Genomic DNA, 22275 nt, shown 5'->3' with positions numbered 1-22275 from the left:
TTATTTTATGTCTCTTATTTACTACTTTAATTCTCACAATTTTGCACAGTGCCTGGCACAAAGACATGTTTAAGAGCCATATGTCAAATGCATAAACAAACAAATTAATGGATGACTAGACAAATGGCTGAGTAAATAGATGAGCCAGATTCGCTAAGCAAATAAATTCCATGTATCTTTAGGGGACACAGAATAAAATCTTTCATTTTAAGAGGGAGAAAAAACTGCAACAGAAGGAAAGTGGTATTTCCTCATGATCAAGAGAGTGGAATTCCTTTCCCAGATCAAGCATCTGAGACTTTTATTCCCAAAGAGGACACGATGCCAGAACTGAGCACAGCCAACATCCACCTCTCTTTTTCTTTAACCATCCCATTAACAAAGTTGTTTTCTCTAGGGTCTAGATCCAATTAAGAGCAAGGGCGACAGAGAGGAGAACACTGAGTAAAGCAATGTTAAAGACGTTTGCACACATTCCTCTGGGGGTTAGAGAAAGCTTTATTGGCATTCCTACCCCTCCTCCTCTTTTTTCCCCTCCATCCCCCACCTCCTAAACTCCTTTGCAGAAGGCATCAGGACAAAGAAGCACCCAGCATTCAGCTCAGGAACAGAAAATAAATACACTGGGAATACTCCAATATTCAGTCCCTGGCTGAATACAAAGCAGTGATTCAGCAGAGAAGCCGCAACCTCAATGGGAATAGAGAGCGAGTACTGAGCATAGCACCAGAAACATGAGAGAGAGAAACATCTTAATGTTCTCACTGTGCTTTCCTCCTGTGATGTCTCCCATAATAGCAGTTTAAATGCAGTAGTAAGTGAAAATAGAAGAGGAAATAGATTGATAATAATACTGCACAAAGGGAAGAAGAACACAGCAAGATAGAAAGTATCAGCTAAAAAAAAAAGTTAAGAATGAACCAGAGTCTAAAACAAGTGATGGAAACAAAAGTTTAAAAAGGAAATAGAGAAAGGAAAAATAAGCAATGTCCTTTATTGGTTAGTTCAGAATGAGTCAGGAGTGTGTTTCATTCATGTCCTGTGGCCCTTTGACTTCAATTATCTTGTTAAAAAGTCTGAGCTTTATTTCCAGTGTGTGTAGTGGGAATAATGTGCATGTTCTCCTTTCCTCCTTTACTAGGGTCTGGTGAGGACTAATTAGGCAATGTATGTGACATGTCTTTAGAAGTTTAGAGTGCTAGATAAACAGAATGCTTTTTTGAAGTGGCTGTACATTGTTGGTGCTGAATAAACATTAAATCACACTCAAGTTTTGAGGCTGAGCAAGAGAGAGCAGTTTATAGTTCATTGGGGAAAGATTAAAATTTCATTCCAGCATTTCTAAGCTAGTGACAAAACACAGCCAATCTTCCATAGTCCTACCTTCTCCAAGGGGCAATTATCGATGGAAAAAAAAATCAGAAGAAGCTCTTACTAATAAAAGGCTGAATGTTTTATAATCAGTTGAGGGTCACAGGACAAAACGGAATATGGCAGTACGTGGATAAAAAGTAGAATCCAGATAGATATGAGGCAGAAATTATAAAGAATATTTCTAGGTCTTACACAGGGACTTAGTCTTACGCAGAACAGAGAACACAGTGTGGATTAAAAGCCATGTTATTTACCCAATAAATTCTGCAGAACCTAGTAGTGAAATGCAGTATTGAGAGCCCCGAAATGCCAGGCTTTCCATTTTCTCTGATCGATGGAGCTCTGTATGCAGCAAATAAGGCTGGGCGCCAGGTTTATACTCTACATATTAGAAAAACTTTGGAGAGTGTGCCATTTTATTATAATTTCATTTCTTCTGTATGCAGACTTCCATTTTTCTTCCCTTTCAACTAGATTAAATACTGTAAATCACAGCTTTATTGATAGGAAAGGAGGTATCTGCATTACTCTTAAAAATGCCATCTCCAAGAGGCCAACTTCACTAGAAGTTGAAGAAATAAAAAAAGAGAGTGGATTTCGCCAAGCCAAATAAATTATCAGCTGTGCAGGGGCTGGGCATTTAGACCTGACGGTGCCTCTAGATGTCTAAGTCATAAGTAATTTGGTAAGTCATCAACTCAGGAAATGCAATTATCACCCCAAATTAGCAAGAAAGTAAGTTTAAAAGAATTGCTCACCTTTGATATTTGCGTTGATCCTTCATGCTTAACCATGTCCTATTTACTTATGACAAGGGAAAAATAGATCCTCTATTGTCAACCTTTCCCTTTGGCCATGTGTAACCCACAGAATGAGGCATAGCAACAAATATACTTCATTCTGTACCTACCATTAAAAGAATTTATTGAGCACCTACCGCCTGTTGAACTCTGGCCTACGCAATATGTGGAACATGGACGATAAGGTTTAGTGGAAATAGTACTGATGCAAATATGGCTCTCTAACAACTAGCTGTTTGATCATAGGAAAGTCATTTGTTTTTCCTGGAGTTTTATCTCCTCTTTTTTAAAATGCAGAGAATGTGATATACTTGGGTGAGTATGTCCATACAAATATCGATTGAAATGTTACTCAGACCAAGTTACTCCTGTAATCACTAATCTTCTACGATTTAGGGAGCTTACCATCTGGTTGAAGACACACAGCTAAAATGCAAAATACTGTCAGCAAACATAAGCATAAAATTGATATTGCCTACGATAAAAAATAAATAAATTAGAGGAGAAAACAATACACTGAAGATGAAAAAAAAAAATGGTTTTTTAGAGGATGGGCTTAAAATGAGGAAAATTTAGGTAAATAGACAGAAAAAAACATCCTAAAGGAAAATAAAACATTAATACACACAAAAGGAAAGATGGACATGGTATATCAGGCGACATTCCTAACAAAAAGAGGGTGAGTATGAGCGAGACATACTTTAAGACCTGATGGTGCCTTGAAATTGAGGCTGATGCAACAAAAACCGGAGGCCAACTTTTGTTTACTGAACAAAAACAGAAAAGAAAAAGAAACAGATAAAAAGTTATTTTTAAAGAACAATGTCAACAGTAGTGAAAATCTAAAAGGTTAGACTATAAACTCATCTCATCCACTGTTCATCACCTGTACCCAACTAAGTGCCTGGCAAAAATAAAGAACTCAACACATGAAAAGACTAAAGTTGGTAATATAGTCATGTACTGATAAGGATTTGGAATAGAATGATAGTGGGAATAAAAAAGCACCATTATTTAGAGACAGCTCATTAAATTTACCAAGTGTAAAGAAAAATAAAGGTGAAATAATTAATAATAAAACCCTAACAGCATTGCAGCACAATTAGGAAACCAAATCTGAAAAGTCAATACAGCATCTGTGGCTGCCTGTATCTTCTCTCTTTGTCCTGAACCCTGGGGCCATCATCTTACCATATTTCCTAACTCTGTAATAACACAGTGCTATTAACAGCATGGAGAGGTTACATGTAACAGTAAAGAATTATAAGCTAAAGTAATCTATAGTATGGGGAGTGTAGTTATTATTAATAATACTAATCTGCCTCAAGGTAAAAAAAAGATGTCTGCCAAGAAACTTGACAACAAAAACCTCCTGGGGTTTTTCTGGTAGCATACAACCTGAGATTGATTTACTCTGTTTATTGTGTCCTCACTTCTTTATTGAAATGCCTGCATTTCTATTCATTCTCACTCTCTATTCATTTGTTCATTCATTTATTCATTCATTCATTTCAGTGTCACTGCAATTCTTAAGACTCAGCTCTTTCATTAAACATGTCCATATGAACATATCAGCTCACAGCATTTTCTGAAGAGCCATCAAAGCCACAATTAGGAATATACTGTTTTTATCGTTACTTAATTCTTTATTTGTGTAAGTTTCTTGAGTGACTAGAACATGCATGGATCCAGATTTTTGTGAGGCCTGTAATTTCTACAGCGTGAAGTCTTTCTTTAAAAATAATGAATGGCCTGGCGCAGTGGCTCACGCCTGTAATCTCAACACTTTGGGAGGCTGAGGCAGGTGGATCACGAGGTCAAGAGATCAAGACCATCCTGGTCAACATGGTGAAACCCCATCTCTACTAAAAATACAAAAAATTAGCTGGGCATGGTGGCACGTGCCTGTAATCCCAGCTACTCAGGAGGCTGAGGCAGAAGAATTCCCTGAACCCAGGAGGCGGAGGTTGTGGTGAGCCGAGATCGCGCCATTGCACTCTAGCCTGGGTAACAAGAGCGAAACTCTGTCTCAAAATAATAATAATAATAATAATAATAATAATGAATATAAAATGATAAACATAAGAGACATTGAGAGATAAACCTTTGGAATGGCCCATGCAAGTAAGGAGATCCAGAGCTAAGCTTCCCTGTAAATCCACTTCTGTTGAACATTTATTTAATCCTCACAGAATTTCCAGCAGAGGTGTATGCATACTAACTACCCATGTTACACTCTGTCTCTTGGCAATTTCATCAAACTCACAGTTTAAACTATACTCTCATAGGAAAAGAGTTGATGTTCCCATGTAACTCAAAGCTGTTTCTTAATCAGGTTCTCAGAGTCACTTGTCAACGGGCTCTACCTGAATACCTGATAGTCTTTCAAACTTAATTTAGTCAATGAAATCAATCTTACTTTGAAAATCTACTATTTCATTCCATATGTCTTTCTGTATGTGTTCCCCATTTTTGCCACGCAGGTATTTCCATTTGTGCTCTACCTTATTTACTTAGGACTGTCCCTCTTTCTACCCTCCTGCCAACCTTCTCATGCCCATTTTCTACCTATATTTTAACCGGACATATCATTACCTGGTCTAGAATGGTTTGCAAACTTTTTTATTAAGAAGATCTTTTGTCATCAAACTAATTTGCTTAACTCTTTGTAACTAAGGAAATGTCCAGTTTTTTTAAAAAGCCTACCACGTATTCAGACAAAAAATGCATTTTTCATTATAAAAGAGACTACATAGACTCAAAAAAGAATAATTCATTTATGTTTGAGATATGTAATGTCTACATATAATGCTTAGGGTATATATGGAAGTTTGGAACTTTTGTACTAATCCTGGAGTTCCCCAGGAGCTTATGGCTTGGGAAGTGGCTGCCTAAAGCTTTTCTCTTGGGACTAAAATTGAATGACACTGATACTTTTATTTTCAAGGAACCAACTCTGACATATTTAGGACTTTATTAGATAATTATTAGGATCTCTTGTCATTATCTTTTCACAAGTCTCATTTTTATTTTAATATCCATAGATTTTCCACTGGGAAATTGTGACATTCTTGGGAATATTGTCAGTTTTACACACAGATAACTAACTTTGGAATGGGGGTGTTAGTGTTTTACTGAAATCCTGATACCTGATCCTTCTCTAATCTGCTGGTTCCTAAACTCGATCTTTTCACTCTTTTTGTAAGTTCTCAATTTTGTTTGTTTGGGCTTTCTGAGCTATTTCAAAACTGTTACCCAAAATGCTATATTATATATTTAACAGTAGCCTGGCTCCACAGTCAAAGCTGTGCATAAATGCTTCTTTCACTGTAAATACTGCTAAAGCAATGAGGTAATTAGCTAAGTACATGTCAGCTCTACAGGAAAGAGAATGGTTTCATACTCTGATAATTGCTGTTTATAAGTTTTAATAGTTGTACTTTTAGGTAAATTAAAGTCACTTTGCAAAAAGAGATAAAATAATGAACCATGCATACAAATACTAAGAAAGCAAAATACTAGTGTTGGTAAAAGAGATTGGGTTCAGCAAGACGTGGAGATATATTTAGTAAAATAATTGATGGATGACCTCCATTTGTAGGTTGAACTCATATTTTGTGGGAGAAAAGGGTTTTTTTTTTCTTAATTATAAGATCAGAAAACCAGAAATGCAAACTATTTTTCTTCATTATTGCTGATGAGGGTACTTGATATGAAAAGTAAAGAAGTGAAACAAACAAAGCATTCCTTAATTTAGGAATAACAGATTTACTTATAGACAAAAAACATCGATGTATTACCACTGCTACCGAATTCTACTGGAGATCTTCCCTGATGATACTGTGGGAATCAGTAGAGGGAAGGATTACATCAAATATCTAGGGAGATCACTGAGTACTGGCAGGGTTCAGAGAGAGACAGAATTGCAGAGGTTCAAGGCCTTAGAATAACAGGCCTCAGAGTAGGAAGAGAGCCAATATGAAGCATGGATTTGCAGGTGGCATCATGTTTTACTCTTTCGAGGAGTAAACAATTTGAGCCATATTGACAAAGAAATTGACACAGGGTAAAGATTTCATGGTTAACATAAGAAACTCTGTTTTCATAATTTCCTAATTTAGATGGTAGCAAGATGTTCAGTTTGAGAAGTGACATATATTGGGAATTAAAACCATAGTGTAGGCTTCAGGCAAAATTATATCAACACATGTGCCAAAGCAATAGAGGGAATTAGAAGACGTAAGACATAAGGTCAGCATTTGACCTGATTAATCTTATACATTTCTATGAAGCTGGCTGATGTTAAAAGTAACTTTCTAAGTCCAGGTTTGTCTTGATATTTCTCTACCTAGAAAGATGAAAGGCCTAAATAGATCTTCGGTCTTAATGATATACAGTCCTCTCTCTTGATATGTTTGCAAATTCTCCAGTGGAAAGAAAATAATAGAGGCATGAATATTAAAACACATTGAAATTATTAGAGAACGTATTTCTAAATGAAATTCTTCATAAGCAAAGTAATAATAGAACTTCATAAAGAAAACACATCTAAAATAAAGAGGGAATTTAGAATATCACATAATGTTGAAATATAAGTACTACCAGAGACCTGAGAAATCACCCATTTCAATCTTCTATTACACAAAGATGTTTTTATTTTTGTTTCTTTTAATAATATTTCTTAAGAGAAGTCTGCTTAAATACTAAAATGTATAAAAATGTAGTTCCTTAAAAGGAAAGCCATTCCATTTGGCAGGGGAGAAACTGACATTTACCAAATAAATACACCTATAACCAAAGATATGCCTAAATATAATTGTAGATACTTCTAATTCCTTCTTATAACCACCTTCTCAGGTGAGAGGATAAATATCATTATTATAATTTTTAATTTATAAATAAAGAACCAGAAGCCTAGTAGGCAGAAACAATTTACTAATTAATGTTTGCTGGGTTAGTAATTGATAGGGGGATACGTGGAGCTAGTTATCCTGGCCCAGAAGCTGTGTTATTTCTGCTATGCCATTTGAACAGTCATTTTCATGTCATTCAACCAGATTTGGTTGTTTAATTAAATCATGTCCTATTTAAATTATAAACTATCCTATTTTTTTTTACTGTTTTTCTTTTTTCTTTTTCTGGAATGAGATTCAGTATAATAACAAATACATGTAAATAACATTTTTTAGCAGAACTATAATTTTCTTCCCTATAGTTTTCATCCATATTTACCTTATAATTCCATCAACACACACCTCAGTTTTTCCTTTATCTTTCTCTCATACACGTGATTAAAAGTTTGCTTTCTATGGTTTTATCCAAGTGTTGATCCTGACCTGAGATAGAATGAGAGAGACCTCTACCTCTATCGATCAGTATTTCTTTGGCATAATTGTTATCTAGCTCATTTTTGACCCATAATCTATTCATAAATCTATTAGAAGCCTGTTGAAGTACAGATACTCAAAGTAAATGAGATTTCCTTGATCCAACAGCCTGGAATTAAATTTGCTCATTTAAAAAAAAACAAACCTATTTGCCATGCTATAGTCTGTTCCCAGGGAACACATATTGGCTTCTAGTGATCACTGCTTTCTTTTCAAAATATACTTAACACTACATTTTAGCATGTAGGCTTTTGGTGGGTAGAGTGATTTGTTTTTCCTCTTGTAGTTATTATTAGAACAATATTTTATGTCACCATTATGAAACTGTTTCTGTTTTCTACAGATTTTCTAATGCTAGTAATAGTGTTTGTATAATTAAGCTCTCAAGTTATTTTAGTGCCCTGGATATAATGCATATCGGTCTCACAGCTGAACTTATTTATATTCTTCTAATCACGTCTTCATATGTCATGGATTTTAAAAATTGCAAAGGGTATAATAGCATAATTTTGAGAATTTCACTTGCTAAACAAATAGAAATTTAATTAAAATTCTTATTCTTCTCTTCCAGTGGACGGACATTCCACCATCTTTATCAAGCACGCTTGTTAACAAATCAATACATTTCTTTGTGACTTTGAAAGAAAACAGAAATTTATGATGGACTTGGAATCACAAATTCAAAGAGTTAAAAATTATATTTTAAAAAATAGTTATTTCTCCTTTAGCTAAGGCAGCATTAATTTTTGTCCAATAATAATTAATAGAAAAAGAAAGTGTTAGATTTTCTTTTACTTTTTAAGAACTATATGGTAGTCAAGATCTAATCAAAACAAAAAACACTGACTTCCCTTATAATATAATCTTAGCACCTTGCATGATTAATTAAAAACAAAACATATTAATCAAAACAAATTAAGATAGCCATTGTGTGATGCTTCTTATATATTGTATCTGTTTACATGCTTGATATCCTAAAAAATTTTGTTTTCTGCATAATTGGTGTATCAAATTAATTAGGTTCCTATTAATGTGTGACGTGATCCAAGTTCAAAGTACTATTTATGTCCATATTTTGTGTATGTAAGTTTTATGTACATATAAAAAGCACATTTATGCTTTTACTTTTTTATATGCAATTATAAATATATACGAAAAAATAAAGATCTTGCATTCAATACAGTCACATTATATAGATTAAGTGTATTCATGATACAAATTAATTATACTTCATAACAGATCCTGTAAAAATATACACTCTTATTTTTAGAAGAATTAGATTTTGAGTTCTGTTTTATTTTTATGCAAGGATTAAGGTATTAATGTAAACATATTTTTTAAGTTTTCTGTGTTATGACATTTATAATTTAGAAGTATTTTTAAAAATTGTGTGTATCGTCATTCCACTTATAACTTCTTGCATTTCTTCTTCTTGGGAATTCAGCTATATTCAAAAACATACAGCTATTTCACCAGACCAACATCTTTGCTTACAACACAAGTAGGAGTTGGAACAATGGAAGCTAATTCCCAAGTTTACACAGTTAACTTTAGTTTCGCAGAACTAAAGACTAATTTTTTTGATGCCTAATCTAGAGGCTTATCCAATCAAGTAATTCCTTGTAGACTTTAAGTAGTTTATCGTTGTGGTGATGATCAGTGCATCATATTAATGCCAAAAGAGATGGAACAGAGGTCAGAGAGAGAGACAAAGAAAAAATCCATTCTTCAGCTAAGTTAATGATTCAGCAATATAGAATGCTGATCTTTAGATATGCTTATACAATTACATCATGAACATGTATAAGGTGACAGCAATCTTTAATTATCTCAGAACAAACACCAGCTACAAATTGGCAACCATATGTGGCTTATGTCTCATAAAATGAACAGCTCTGATACACATACGCTAGAGTGAGGTGTGTGTAATGACACAAAACAATCAGAAGTCAGAAAACCAATTATGTTTCCCAATCCATGTTTTCACATGTAGATACTTGCTATTCATGACCGTTAGGCTGCATCACTTTCTTTTAAATATTTTGTTTCTAGTAGAATAGGGTGGGAAATAGTAGCATAACTAAAGTACAACCATAGAAAGGACAGAATTTTAGACAAATTATAGAGATTCAATATAGAAATGCATCATCAGACAATTACAATAGCATAAACAGTAATGCCTTCTTGTATAGAAAGTTAGGTTGCATTTTTCCTCAGGGTTATTGATTTCCCTATGATCTCATGTAAATAATACCCGTGTGCATTAAGGAAAGATATACAGAAGGAAATTTTGGATTAATAGAAATTCCACTGCACATTCAAGTTTTAATTTTTCCAGGAATGAGTAATGAGCTTCAAGATGCAATGCCCAGGTAACCATCGCTATCAGTATGAGTAACCACTTTTAGTCAAATAAATGTAAGTGATATGCACATTGCCTCATTTCAAAAGAAACTAGAATGGATCAATGGAGATGAATATACCTGTTACATGCAATCCTATTTAAGCAGCTCCCAAATCTCCAATTTAATCCCTGAAAATTCAGTTACCTCTACACAGAGAAAGTCTTCTAGCACTCTGGGAAGGGAGATTCCTTCTTCTCAGAGCTACCCAAGATACTGACCTCTTCACAGATCTCTTACTTAGGGCCATTGAGTGACTCCATGTTCTGTCAGAAACTGCTATTTTATCTAAGAAAAGGGCATGCTTTTTCTAGGTCCCTATGTCTCTAACTCTGAAGCTTTGAGATCCTTCCCAAAATACCCCCATTTGCCCTTCTCGTTTTCTAAAAAAAAAAATTCCAAAAAGGAATAACTGCAATGGGAAATACTGAAGGCATTTCTAACAAAAGCTCTTTACCCTATCAATAATCAGATAATTATCTAGCTCTGATTTTATGACTAGGCCCTCTTATACCCTACATCCACAATTACTCCAGTGATAGCTGACTTCACCAAAATGTCTTCCTTTAGTCTGATCTTCTCCTAATGTGTTTCCTCTTTTATAAATCACCTTCAGTCAGCTTGATTTATAGTACAACCATCTTTCTCTGTTCAATTCAGTAGGCAAATATTTATTTGAGCATCCATGGGTACTGAGCTAAACTCTGGGATGAAAAGGTAAAGTAAATGAGATGCCTATATTTGAGGCAAGACACAAGCAAACAAGATGTTTTAAAGACATGTAGTAAATGCAAAGTTCAAGGTATTCAGAGAGGCTATCAGTGATAATAAACAAGATACTTAGCTCAGTTTGGGAGAATTAGGGAAGATGTCCTGAATGAGATAGGACCAGAACGGAGCCTGAAGTCTTGCAGGAGCAAAGAGGTAACCTAGTAAAAATGTTTGACGGAGTAAGGGGGAAAGGGAGGAGGTTCCAAGTATCAAGAACAAAGGTGAGGACCAGAACAGATGTGCACACGCTCACATGCTCATGAGCAGAGACTCTCAGTGCCTCTGAACTGAAGAAGGCAATGAGGTAACAGGTCACAGAGTTTTTCAAGCATGGGGACTTTGACTTTTTTTTTTTTTTTTTTTTTTTGAGATGGACTCTGGTTCTGTCACCAGGCTGGAGTGCAGTGGCATGATCTCGGCTCACTGCAACCTCTGCCTCCTGGGTTCAAGCAATTCTCCTGCCTCAGCCTCCCCGGTAGCTAGGACTACAGACGCATGCCACCACGCCCAGCTAATTTTTGTATTTTTAGTTGAGAAAGGGTTTCACCATGTTGTCCAGGATGGTCTCGATGTCTTGACCTTGTGATCCACCTGCCTCAGCCTCCCAAAGTTCTGGGATTACAGGTGTGAGCCACCATGCCTAGCTGGGGCTTTGAATTCATGCTGTGGATATTCTTTGAAGGATCAAGTGACATTTTTAGAATAATACTGGAAAACAACAGGCCTTGCATAGGCCATCTCAGGTCCTTCATTCTGCCAGCTCCATGAAGTCTGGAAGGTCTAAGTAGACTGAAGATATAATCTGGTAAACTTAAATAAGGCAGGAAGAAGCACTAGTTCAGCTCTTACTTAATATCAGATGTTTGTCTCCATCTTTTCCCCCACAGAGCTAGACCAGGTTTTATGATCTGAGGTTATACAGTAAGAGTTTTAAAAGGTGGAGCTCTGCACTCTGAGATTAACCTTCAAGTCATCCCTGGGTTACTATAGCTTTGACATAGAGCTTCAGCTCTAGGGACTGGGTCCCTCTCTTTTACTCCTTAACCAAGTTACCCATTTTGGTAATGTGCTCAGGTCTAAGTCCCTAATTCCTGAGGACTCTGTTCAAGTCAGCTGTCATCCCAAGGTCTCTGTTTCTTCTCTCAACTCCTGGGGCTTGTAATTGAGTCTTCACTACCAGATGACAACCTCCATGTCACCCCTGCCTGCTTCCCTGTGGGGCTAACTAGGGGATGCTGGCCTGTTATTTCTGCTTACTGTGCTTTGTCCTTCTCTTGAGAAAACCTTGTTGGATGTCTCTGGCTCCACCTCTTGCTTACTCAGAAAGCCTCAGGAGATCTTGTCCTGTATGCCACACCAGAAACCACTAGGCACCTGCAAGAGGGCTTTTTACACAATGCGTTCACCACTCAGGAGCCAGAGCTGGGTCTATGCCCAGTTCCTCCCAATTGGCCACCATCAGCCCCATTGTTATCCCAAAGTAACCTTTGAATATATTGGGCAAAAAACAAAGTTCTGCCTGCCTCAAAGGATTTTAAATAATAAATCTATAAGGACTACAATGAGTAGAGCACCTCTTTAGGCTGTTTAAAGAATGTCTACAGTCATCGTAATCAGGGTCCCTCTAACAGGGACAGGTGGTAGGAAACTTAACCAGGCAGAAGTTCATAAATAACAATAAGAAGGCAGCAGATTTAGAAACTCAGCTGGAGTAAGTGGAAGAAAGGGTCAAGTTCAGATGAGAAGACTGAGTAACAAGGAGAAGTACCAGAAACAAGAGGAAATGAATTTTCTTAAAATGATCTGGGCTTGTGACAACCAAAGGATCCTTGAAGAGGTTCTACCAAGCACAACAGCTTTGGGAATGGTCTTTGACAAATCAAACAAAAACATAAAGTGGGGAAAGGACACCCTTTTCAACAAATGGAGCTGGGATAACTGGCTAGCCATGTGTAGGAGAATGAAACTGGATCTTCATCTCTCACCTTATACAATAATCAACTTAAGATGGATTAAGGACTTAAACCTAAGACCTGAAACTATACAAATTCTAGAAGATAATATTGAAAAAAACCTTTCTAGACATTGCCTTAGGCAAGGATTTTAAGACCAAAAACCCAAAAGTAAATGCAATAAAAACAAAGATAAATATCTGGGACCTAATTGAACTAAAGAGCTTTTGCACAGCAAAAGGAACAGTCAGCAGAGTAAACAGACAAGCCACAGACTGGGAGCACATCTTCACAATCTTCACATCTGACAAAGGACTAATATCCAGAATCTACAGACCTCAAACAAATCAGTAAGAGAAAACACAACAATCCCATCAAGAAATGGGCTAAGGACATGAATAGAAGAATTCTCAGAAGAAGGCATACAAGTGGCCAACAAACATATGAAAGAATGCTCAACATCACTAATGAATATCAGAACTACTATGTGATGTCACCTTACAAGAATGGCCATAGTCAAAGAATCAAAACACAGTAGATGTTGGCATAGATGCAGTAAACAGGGAATGCTTCTATACTGCCGGTACAAATGTAAACTAGTACAGCCACTATAGAAAATGGTGTGGTGATTCCTCAAAGAACTAAAAGTAGAACTACCATTTGACCCAGTAATCCCCCTACTGGGTATCTACCCAGAGGAAAAGAAGTCATTATTCAAAAAAGTTACTTGCACACACGTTTACAGTAGCACAATTTGCAATTGTAAAACCATGGAATCAACACAAATGCCCATCAATCAACGAGTGGATAAAAAAGTTACATATATATATATATATATATATATAAATTATATATATATATATAAAATGTATATCATACATATACTATGTAATACTATTCAGCCATAAAAAGGAATGAATTAACAGCATTTGCAATGACCTGGCAGGAATGTAAAACCAAATATTGTATGTCCTTACTGATATGTGGGAGCTAAGCTATGAGGATGCAAAGGCATAAGAATGATACAATAGACCTTGGGGACTTGGGGGGAAGATTGGAAGGGGGCAAGCAATATAAGACAACAAATGTGGTGCAATGTATACTGTTCGGGTGATAAGTGCACTAGGATCTCACAAATTACCACTAAAGAACTTATTAATATAACCAAATACTACCTGTATCCCAATAACTTATGAAAAAATAATTATTAATAAAACAATAAGCTGGAAGCTACAAGTGGAGGAAGGAAAACCCACGTGGTACAGACAGATAGTAGACGTGAAAGATGGGACATTTCCTAGAACAAATCCTCCTTGACCAGCACTAACCGGATGATCCTCCACAGGTAAATGCAGAGTTGACTTGTAGGGAGGAGAGAAAGGAAAAAAGGGAGAGGAAGGAGAGAGGAGAAGGGAGGGGAGGAGGGAAGAAGGGAGAACTGGAGGGAGGAGGAGGGGAGAGAAGAGAAGAGGAGAGAAGAGGAGACGAAGGAAGAGGAGAGAAAGGCATTTTTAAGCATACATTTAGGTATAATAAAAATGGCATTTCATCAGATAAAATAAAAACCCAAAGGTAATCTCAGTGGTACTGTGAAATGAAAATTAAAATACATGAGTTCTAATTCTCAATTGATCACTCAAGTTTTTGGACAACCAACTAAATTTTTCTCTTCAGTTATATCACTTTAAAATGAAATGGCAGACGCTTAATCTCCAAGGCCTTTCCTACTCTAAATTTCTATGAGGTTTTCCTACAGTAATTAACAAAATCTGAAGAGTTTTATTTTGTGAAGGTTAATCATACATTAACTGGAGATTAAGTTTTAATTACAGGTAACTACACACACACACACACACAGTCTACTTGCCCTGCACTCCTGATAAGAAACTCAATTATATCTTAAGATATTTGTGATTTTGAAGGACTTGAAATGAAATAATAAAAACATCATAGTGCAAATGGCCAGTGTGTAGGATGGAAAGAAGAAAAGGCCTGTTTTGTTACATTTTAAAAATGTTCTAAAAGTTGTATCTTACTGTAAATACAATAACAATAGTCTTTTTAAAAGCTTATAGTTTATACCACTATACAGCTTATAAAATACTTTGATACATACAATCTCATTTGATCTAAAAATAGCTGTAGTAGGCAAAAGCAGTTGTCAGTTATCTTTATTTAATAGATTAGACTATTTCATAATATTTAGAGGTTGGTCTTCTGACTACTTGTTGAACATTTTGAACTTATATCCTTTATGAAAACTTTTTATGACACAAAGACTTGACTATAAGTTTCAACTAAAGAGAAATCACTATATAAAATTGAGATGAATTATACAAATACCATTATTTTTCAAATCACATATTCATGTATGTAAGTGCACACAATTTAGCATGCTTGAATATGTTAACACAGAAGCCATTTCCCTTGTCTAAATATTGTCTCTTTTCTTCCTTAGTGATAGCATTAGAAGCAACAACAACAGAAACAACTTAGAACAGTTCTGTATATTGTATAATCCAAATGAGAGATAGCACAGAATAATAAGCTTTATGTTATTTCCATAGACATTATGTAAATATTATCCATATTAAATAAAGTCACCCCATTTTCCATGGCATAAGAATGATGAAACTGCATAATAAACAAATGGATTTATGGTGATCTATTTCCTCTCTCCTGTGTGAATTTGTTCATCTTTGGTTATTGATATATTTCTCAAACCATATAACATGACTCCAATTTTTTTTTTTTACTGATATCTATTTAGTGCTGCCCTGAAAATGATTTGTAAAAGAGATTCCTTATCCAGTTAGGCACTGCTTTTTACCTCTATGTACATAGCAGAATCATTAAAAAAGAAAAGGAAAACGTGTGTCCAGTCCCTTCCCCAAACAAACTACATGAGAATTTCTGAGACCAGAGGACATGTGGCATCAGTATTTTTTAAAGGCTCCCCAGCTGATGGTCCTGTGCGCCCATGGCTGTGAACTGTCTAATGCAGTGCTTCTCCAACCTCAATATGTTTGCAAATCACCTGGAAGTCTTGTTAAAATGTGGACTCTGATTTATTCCCTCCAGCATAGGTCCTGAAATTTTGTTTTTTTAACATGTAACCATGTGATACTCAAGATGCCCAATCTGTGGATCACACTTGTAGTAACCTGTAGTATCAGTATCACCTGAGAACTTGTGAGAAATGCAAATTCTCAGATTTACCAGGGAACTACTGACTCAAAAACTCTAGCAATGGAGGTCAAGCAATCTGCTGTAGCGAGCCCTCCACATACTGTATATACACACTGAAATTTGAGAGACACTGGCATAAAAAGAAGAAGAAGAAAAGAATTCCCTGAAGTCTGAATAATTGGCTGTGTTTAAAAATCGTTGATACTTTACATTTGTGTAGCACTTTACAATTCAACAAACTTCCTACCTTACCTCTTGTGAGCTCCTTAAAACAACCCTGTAGGGTAACTAAAATAGATAGTCGCAGCATTTTGTAAATGAAACTGAAGCTCAAAATATTAAAGAGACTTGCTTAAAGTTATAGCATGCAAGCATAGATCCAAATTCAGAACTCAGATCTTCTGAGTTGTACAGACTAACAGGCAGGACACAGAGAAAAACAGGGCCAATGGCTGTAAGCTGTAAGTTATGCTCTGGAGGAGGGGTATATCTGAGTCTCAGATGATGACAGGGAGAGAGACAAGGATATTTACCTGCAACCTCCTATCAGGTAAGTCACAACCATTTGTATTTGGCACTCTCAAAGACCACAGTAAAATGCACTAATCCTTTTTGGCCTGAGTTTGCTATTATGTGGAATCAGCTTTGAGAAACACAAGCATTTAACCCTCACCAAGTGACTTAGTGGATAGGTCAGTCACTTTTGTTTTTTTCCATAATTCTACAAATACATCATCATAAGTCAAACCACATAAAAGTCTCCTGTGTACTGTATGTGTATATAGATACACTTATGTGTTCCATACCTACAGAAGCACAGCCACAATTTGCATCTTATGAGATTTGTCCACTGTGTTTCTCAGTCCATAAAGGGCAACAAAGGATACAGTTTGCAGGTACATAAACATTCTTTAACAAAATGTATATAATATGCTCTTTTTTTTAGATGATGTGTAGTATGTTATACACCATTATTTACCAAGTATATTTGATAAAGGATTTCCTGGCAATGCATGATCCTTAAAGTATCAGGGCTAACCAACAAATTTTGATTACATCTAGTGATTTAACTACAGAGAAAGAAAACTTCATGATGGTCACAAACTTACCTAGTAGGCCCATGCCCATAGTTTATTTCAAATAGTGAATTGTAAGTCATAGAAAATCACATATTGTGTCAATAATTGGAGTGTTGACACTTTATTCGTGAATATTGGCATTCCAGATGACTTGCAGAAGATAAACAGAAATTTGAATAAGACCTTTACATTTGACTATCAAATAATCCCATCTTCTTTTGTTTCTTCTTTTTGCCTCTTGGTGTAGAAACAAACAGGGAATTAAGGATCCCAAATGTGAAAAAAACTAAACAGTAACTATTCTTCATTTAGATATTCAGTTTCCTTGGGAATCTCTAATACTTATTAGGTACACTGACATTTAAATGGAAACAATGTTACTATTATTAAAAGTATTATAATATCCCGTAGGCCCGGCGCGGTGGCTCAAGCCTGTAATCCCAGCACTTTGGGAGGCCGAGGCGGGTGGATCACGAGGTCAAGAGATCAAGACCATCCTGGTCAACATGGTGAAACCCCGTCTCTACTAAAAATACAAAAAATTAGCTGGGCATGGTGGCACGTGCCTGTAATCCCAGCTACTCAGGAGGCTGAGGCAGGAGAATTGCCTGAACCCAGGAGGCGGAGGTTGCGGTGAGCCGAGATCGCGCCATTGCACTCCAACCTGGGTAACAAGAGCGAAACGCCGTCTCAGAAAAAAAAAAAAAAAAATATCCCGTAAACATCAAATAGGGTCAGAATTGTGAGGTAAATAAAATTTCATTACCTTGAATTTAGAATATTTAAAATCACAAATGTGAAGTCCCTGTATTTTATCACATGCCCACTTGTTTTATATCCAGATATGCATGTGTATGTATGTTTTACAAAGTTGCCTTATGAACAGATATGTGATAATATAATTTATTTTGAAACTAGCATGGTTTTTTGTGGTCAAATATTTTATAATTATCTGTTCACATATCTGCTGCTCATATTAAAAATATGGTCAGTAGAACTACTAAAAATTAAATTTTAAAGGTTGGTTTGAAATGCTATTTCCACTATTCCTTGACTTATAAGAGGACTATTAATACATAGTCTCAACCTGCCATTATTAAGCAGGAGTGAATCTCTATGTGTATGAGTGTAGAGAGTTGGAAGAAACAGTGTTAGAAACTGGTCCAGAATTGAACTCTTACTCCTGTGAGAGCTGGTAATAAGGCAGGTAGACTCTGTTTAGAAAAGCACCTGAGGGTGCTTCATGACTGAAGTCCTGTGGATAAGTCTGTCTCACTCTTCCCTGTGCACACAGTTATAAATGCAGATTCTGGTCATTCTATTTAGGGAGGAACTCCAAGGCTGCTGCTACTGCTACTACTCTGAATCACACTTTGATTTTTGTTCCTGGGATAGAAGTTGGTATTGTGGTTTTCTTTAGTTCCTTACACAATTTCGTATACAGGTCTGTAATCTTCTCTAGAAAACAGCTGAGTTACGTATGTATACATGAGGCTATCTCTCTTTCCCTCCAGTTTTGTCACCATAATTATATAGTTTTTATTTTTTTCAAAATGATAGAAACTGCAGAGCAAGACCTCAAGACTAATGTGTACTCTCTTATCTGATGCATAATTACACTAAATATCATAATTACAAAGAATGAGCATCAATTCTTAAAAGAAACACTTGTTTCATAGGAAACGTTAAGGCAGTGAAGGTAAATGTTTGGGGACAGTCAGCCAAACTTCTGTCACTGGATAACCAGAATTACAAACCTCCCTTGTCTCCTGTTGCCATCTCAGATTATTCAGGGCCACAGACTCACTAAGAGAATTTTTTTTTTCTCCTAGCCATTTCACTTTCTCAGTGCCAGACATCTACTGTGGCTCCCAATGAATCAAGTTCTCCTTCTTCTCCTCCTCTGGAAGCTCATGCGCCCAGTAAAATGTCACAAATAAAGTGAAAACATGCCTTTTCCAGGCTAGCCTTATAAACAGAAAGCAGGAGCACCATTCTTCACCAGGAAACTGACCCACAAAGCTTACTGGATTTAAAGAGACTGAGAAGAAGCTCAGCTAAGAAAACAAAGGGAATTCTCTCCATAGTTAATTCTGATGAAGCTCCACCAACCCCAAAATAAACCCTTGTCCAAGGCAAGGAAATAAAAAAGAGGGCATGTAAGGTGAGGTCTGGGAAAGAAATGGTGTTTCATAGGCAACTTATTTGCATGCTCTGTTTGTCTATCTTTTCTTTACCAGAGAATAAGTGGTAATGTGTTCATCTTGTCTCTCTCAGTCCCCATTTCCATACTGTAATGTCTGCTAAAGTGTAATGTTTAAAACTCTGTTCCTATTGAGCCATAGACAAACAAAAGCACATATGTATCATCCATAGATATGTATGCAGTGAGACTGTCTCTGTATGAAAGTATAAGAATGTTTTTATTCTTCTGAATTAACATTCCTATACTTACCTAACTCTTAGATAACTATAGTTTCAGGTACCGGAGATGCTGACTTAGAAAGACCTTATAAAGCTCAAGGATACTTAGATAAAAAACAACTTATACATTCAAGTTATTCACTTTTCTCATATTCAATCATATAACCAGTGAACAAAATTTCTAGGGATAGCATAAATTTATGTAGAGTGCTTCACCATTAAAGGGTTAATGATGTTAGGGAGAATGAAGGTTAGCAGTTGTGTGTTTGCAAAAACATTTTCTGCACCATGTCCAAATCCCTTTGCAAACAGATAAATTACTCTATAAATCTTATTACTCCATGTGGATAAATCACACTTGCAGGTTTGTAAGGTTGAAGAGCTAGAAGGGAAAATCTGCTTTGGATAGTAAGATCTTTGGGATTCATAATCACCCAATGCTCAGGAAATGAAGAAAGTAGTGTTTACACATTAGTATTTTCTTACTTTTCACAATCTTGAGAAAGACATACCCACACAACACACACACACATATGCAATGCACGGCACACAGCACACACTTCCCTCTCTAACAAGGCTAGAGCTCCCAAAGCAGGACACTGTGACAGCCAACCAAATTTATTTCTGAGAAAAGGAAAGAAAACTTTGCTGCTGTCGGCAGCTCTGCTAGAGAACTGCTCCCTGATGCCCCTGGGTTTATGCACTATCAGCTCCTTGCACACAGATTAGAGGTTTATTTTCCACGGTATACTGTGTTTTTATTGCCACAACAAGCAATATTAGCTAGATAGACAGACTGACACTGGGTCATTTTATTTGGAGGAAATGAGATTTTAAAAGGTCTCCAAGGAGAGTGATTCTTTCTTTCTGTTAGAGTCTGCCAGAAAGCCAGGAAAAAGAACAAGGGGTAGGTACAGTTGGTCAAGAGGGTGAAGAGTGAAGAGAAACACAAAAATAACCTTGGAGCATTTTGGAAATAAAAATATGACTAGGTCTCATTTGAGTATCTCTAGCTCACAGTACCTGATAGGGGTCAAATTCCCAAGGACTTGGGACTCTTCCTTTCCAAATTTCAATCTCAAATTATTTTAGAGTTTGGCAGAGTTGCACAGAAAAAAAGACTTTGAAGTCCATAATCAATGTGAAATATCCATTTGATACCAGGTTAATTCTTTCCCAACCTCTGTGTTTAACACTCCCAGTCTTAAATATCAGCAATTTGGCAAGTTCCTTTTCTTTCTGCTCTTTGTATGTTGTGTTGATTTATATCCACATACCAGAAAAGGCTCAGTAACCAACCAAAGTTCTAAGATTGATTTATTGCCCTCCGTATCAATTAGAAGATCTTTACAGAAAGTCTTCTATCAGAAACCCTCACACACGGCCTTGATATGTGTGTGTGTGTGTTCGCCTGAAAGCACACACAAACACAGACACGGGAGGAACAAGGAGAATGCAGTACTCTGTACTACTCTCTGAGAGCCATAATCCATCAACCTTTCTTTCAGAATTAAGGAATCCCAACAAAACTCTCGAGTGCAAAGCAACAGCAATTACAATAGCAAGAATACTGCCCAGAAGTCTCCAATGCCATGGGTGAAATTAGCTTCCTTGATAAGAGAAACAAGGTCCTAAGAACCGAACCACATTTAACCACCACCACTGCTCCCTGACAGGGACCAGAATCCCTTGAATTTTGTTAGCTCTCATGCCAACCAGTCAGTAAAACGGGGACACACACCACAAACCTGCATCATCAGGAGCTGGAGTTCAAGGAGATCAGGCACACACACACACACACACACACACACACACACACACACACACACAGACGCGCGCAGCAGAAAAGTTGCCCAAAAGCCCTACCTGAGGATGGCTGTGTCCCCCTGCCTCACGGTGATGTTGTCCGTGCCTCGGTTAAAATCCACGCTGCGAACAGGCAGTCCTGTGGGAAGAAGGCAGAGCAATCTCAGTAGGACCAGCGGCAACTGTTTCCGATCTGGCTGAACTCTCCCGACCATGGTGGCCACTGCCGAGGTTCGGGTCCGTGGGGTGCTCTGGAGGGGCGCGCGCTGCTCGCGGGAGAGGCTTCACCAGCACCGGGCTTTCATCCACAGCGAGCGCAGAGCGGGCTTTGCCAGTTTGTGGTCCTTTCCACTTTGCCTCTCTCTTTCCCTCGCTCAGTCTCTTTTCCCTCTAAGACTTAACAAAGCCCTCACAAAACCCAGGCAGAAGGGTGAAAAAGTAAAAGCAACACAATTTCAAAAGAGAGAGTACAAATGGCAAGCCCTCTGGAAGAGCTGAAGAGAAAGCCAGAGGAAGGGGTCCTTGTTTAGTCTCTCTGTGGCTGGACGCTCCTCTGCTAGTGCATGAGCTGAGCTCCTTCGCTCTGTAACCCACTTTCCCAGGCTGGCAGGCGGGCGAGGGAGCCGGCTCCAAGCCTGCCGGTGAGTGTACAGAGACAGTCACAGCAGCGGCAGCAGCAGCAGCAGCAGCAGCAACCCAGAGCCTCTCTCCCCCTCCTCCCTTTCCTGTTTCTCCTTCCAGTCCCTGGCGCTCTCTCTGCTCAGCACCTCCCCCCCACCCCCCTACCCTCCACCCCACACCCTGCTGGTTTTCAACAGCCCCTCCACGTCATCCCCTCCACCCTCCCCTGGACGTGGCCCCTCGCTTTGCACAACTGCCCCCTTCAGCAGCAGCCAGCCTCAATGAAAGCCTGATGCGCCTTTGGGTTGTCAGGACGACAGCTCCATCTGAGGCCTGGCTGATTTCCTTAAGAAGGGGGAATGGAGCTCAGAGGTACTGTTCAGAAGAGAGGGGAGAAAGAGAGGGACTTAAGCTAAAAAAGAACAGGAGAAAGAGTCCGGGAAAGAAGAGGGAAGGGGTAAGGAAAGAAG

The 22275-nt window shown here is 37.4% G+C and overlaps 1 protein-coding gene across 3 annotated transcripts in view; it reads right to left on the bottom strand.

The window, feature by feature from the left end:
• Nucleotides 1-21928, bottom strand: part of LSAMP (limbic system associated membrane protein) — a 624303-nt gene extending 602375 nt beyond the window's left edge. For 2 of the 3 annotated variants that reach the window (XM_032299314.1, XM_032299315.1), the window contains exon 1: nucleotides 21245-21928. In XM_032299314.1, coding sequence (XP_032155205.1) covers nucleotides 21245-21399 — 155 coding nt within the window. In that variant the 5' untranslated portion in view covers nucleotides 21400-21928. The remainder of the gene's footprint in view (nucleotides 1-21244) is intronic. The other variant, XM_032299316.1, reaches the window with a different exon arrangement.
• Nucleotides 21929-22275: the final 347 nt, after the last annotated feature.

This window comes from Sapajus apella, unplaced genomic scaffold (assembly GCF_009761245.1).
Source record: "Sapajus apella isolate SASKATOON/1434 unplaced genomic scaffold, GSC_monkey_1.0 scaffold40, whole genome shotgun sequence".
Classification (NCBI taxonomy): domain Eukaryota; kingdom Metazoa; phylum Chordata; class Mammalia; order Primates; family Cebidae; genus Sapajus; species Sapajus apella.
This window is presented reverse-complemented; position numbering and strand designations above follow the sequence as displayed.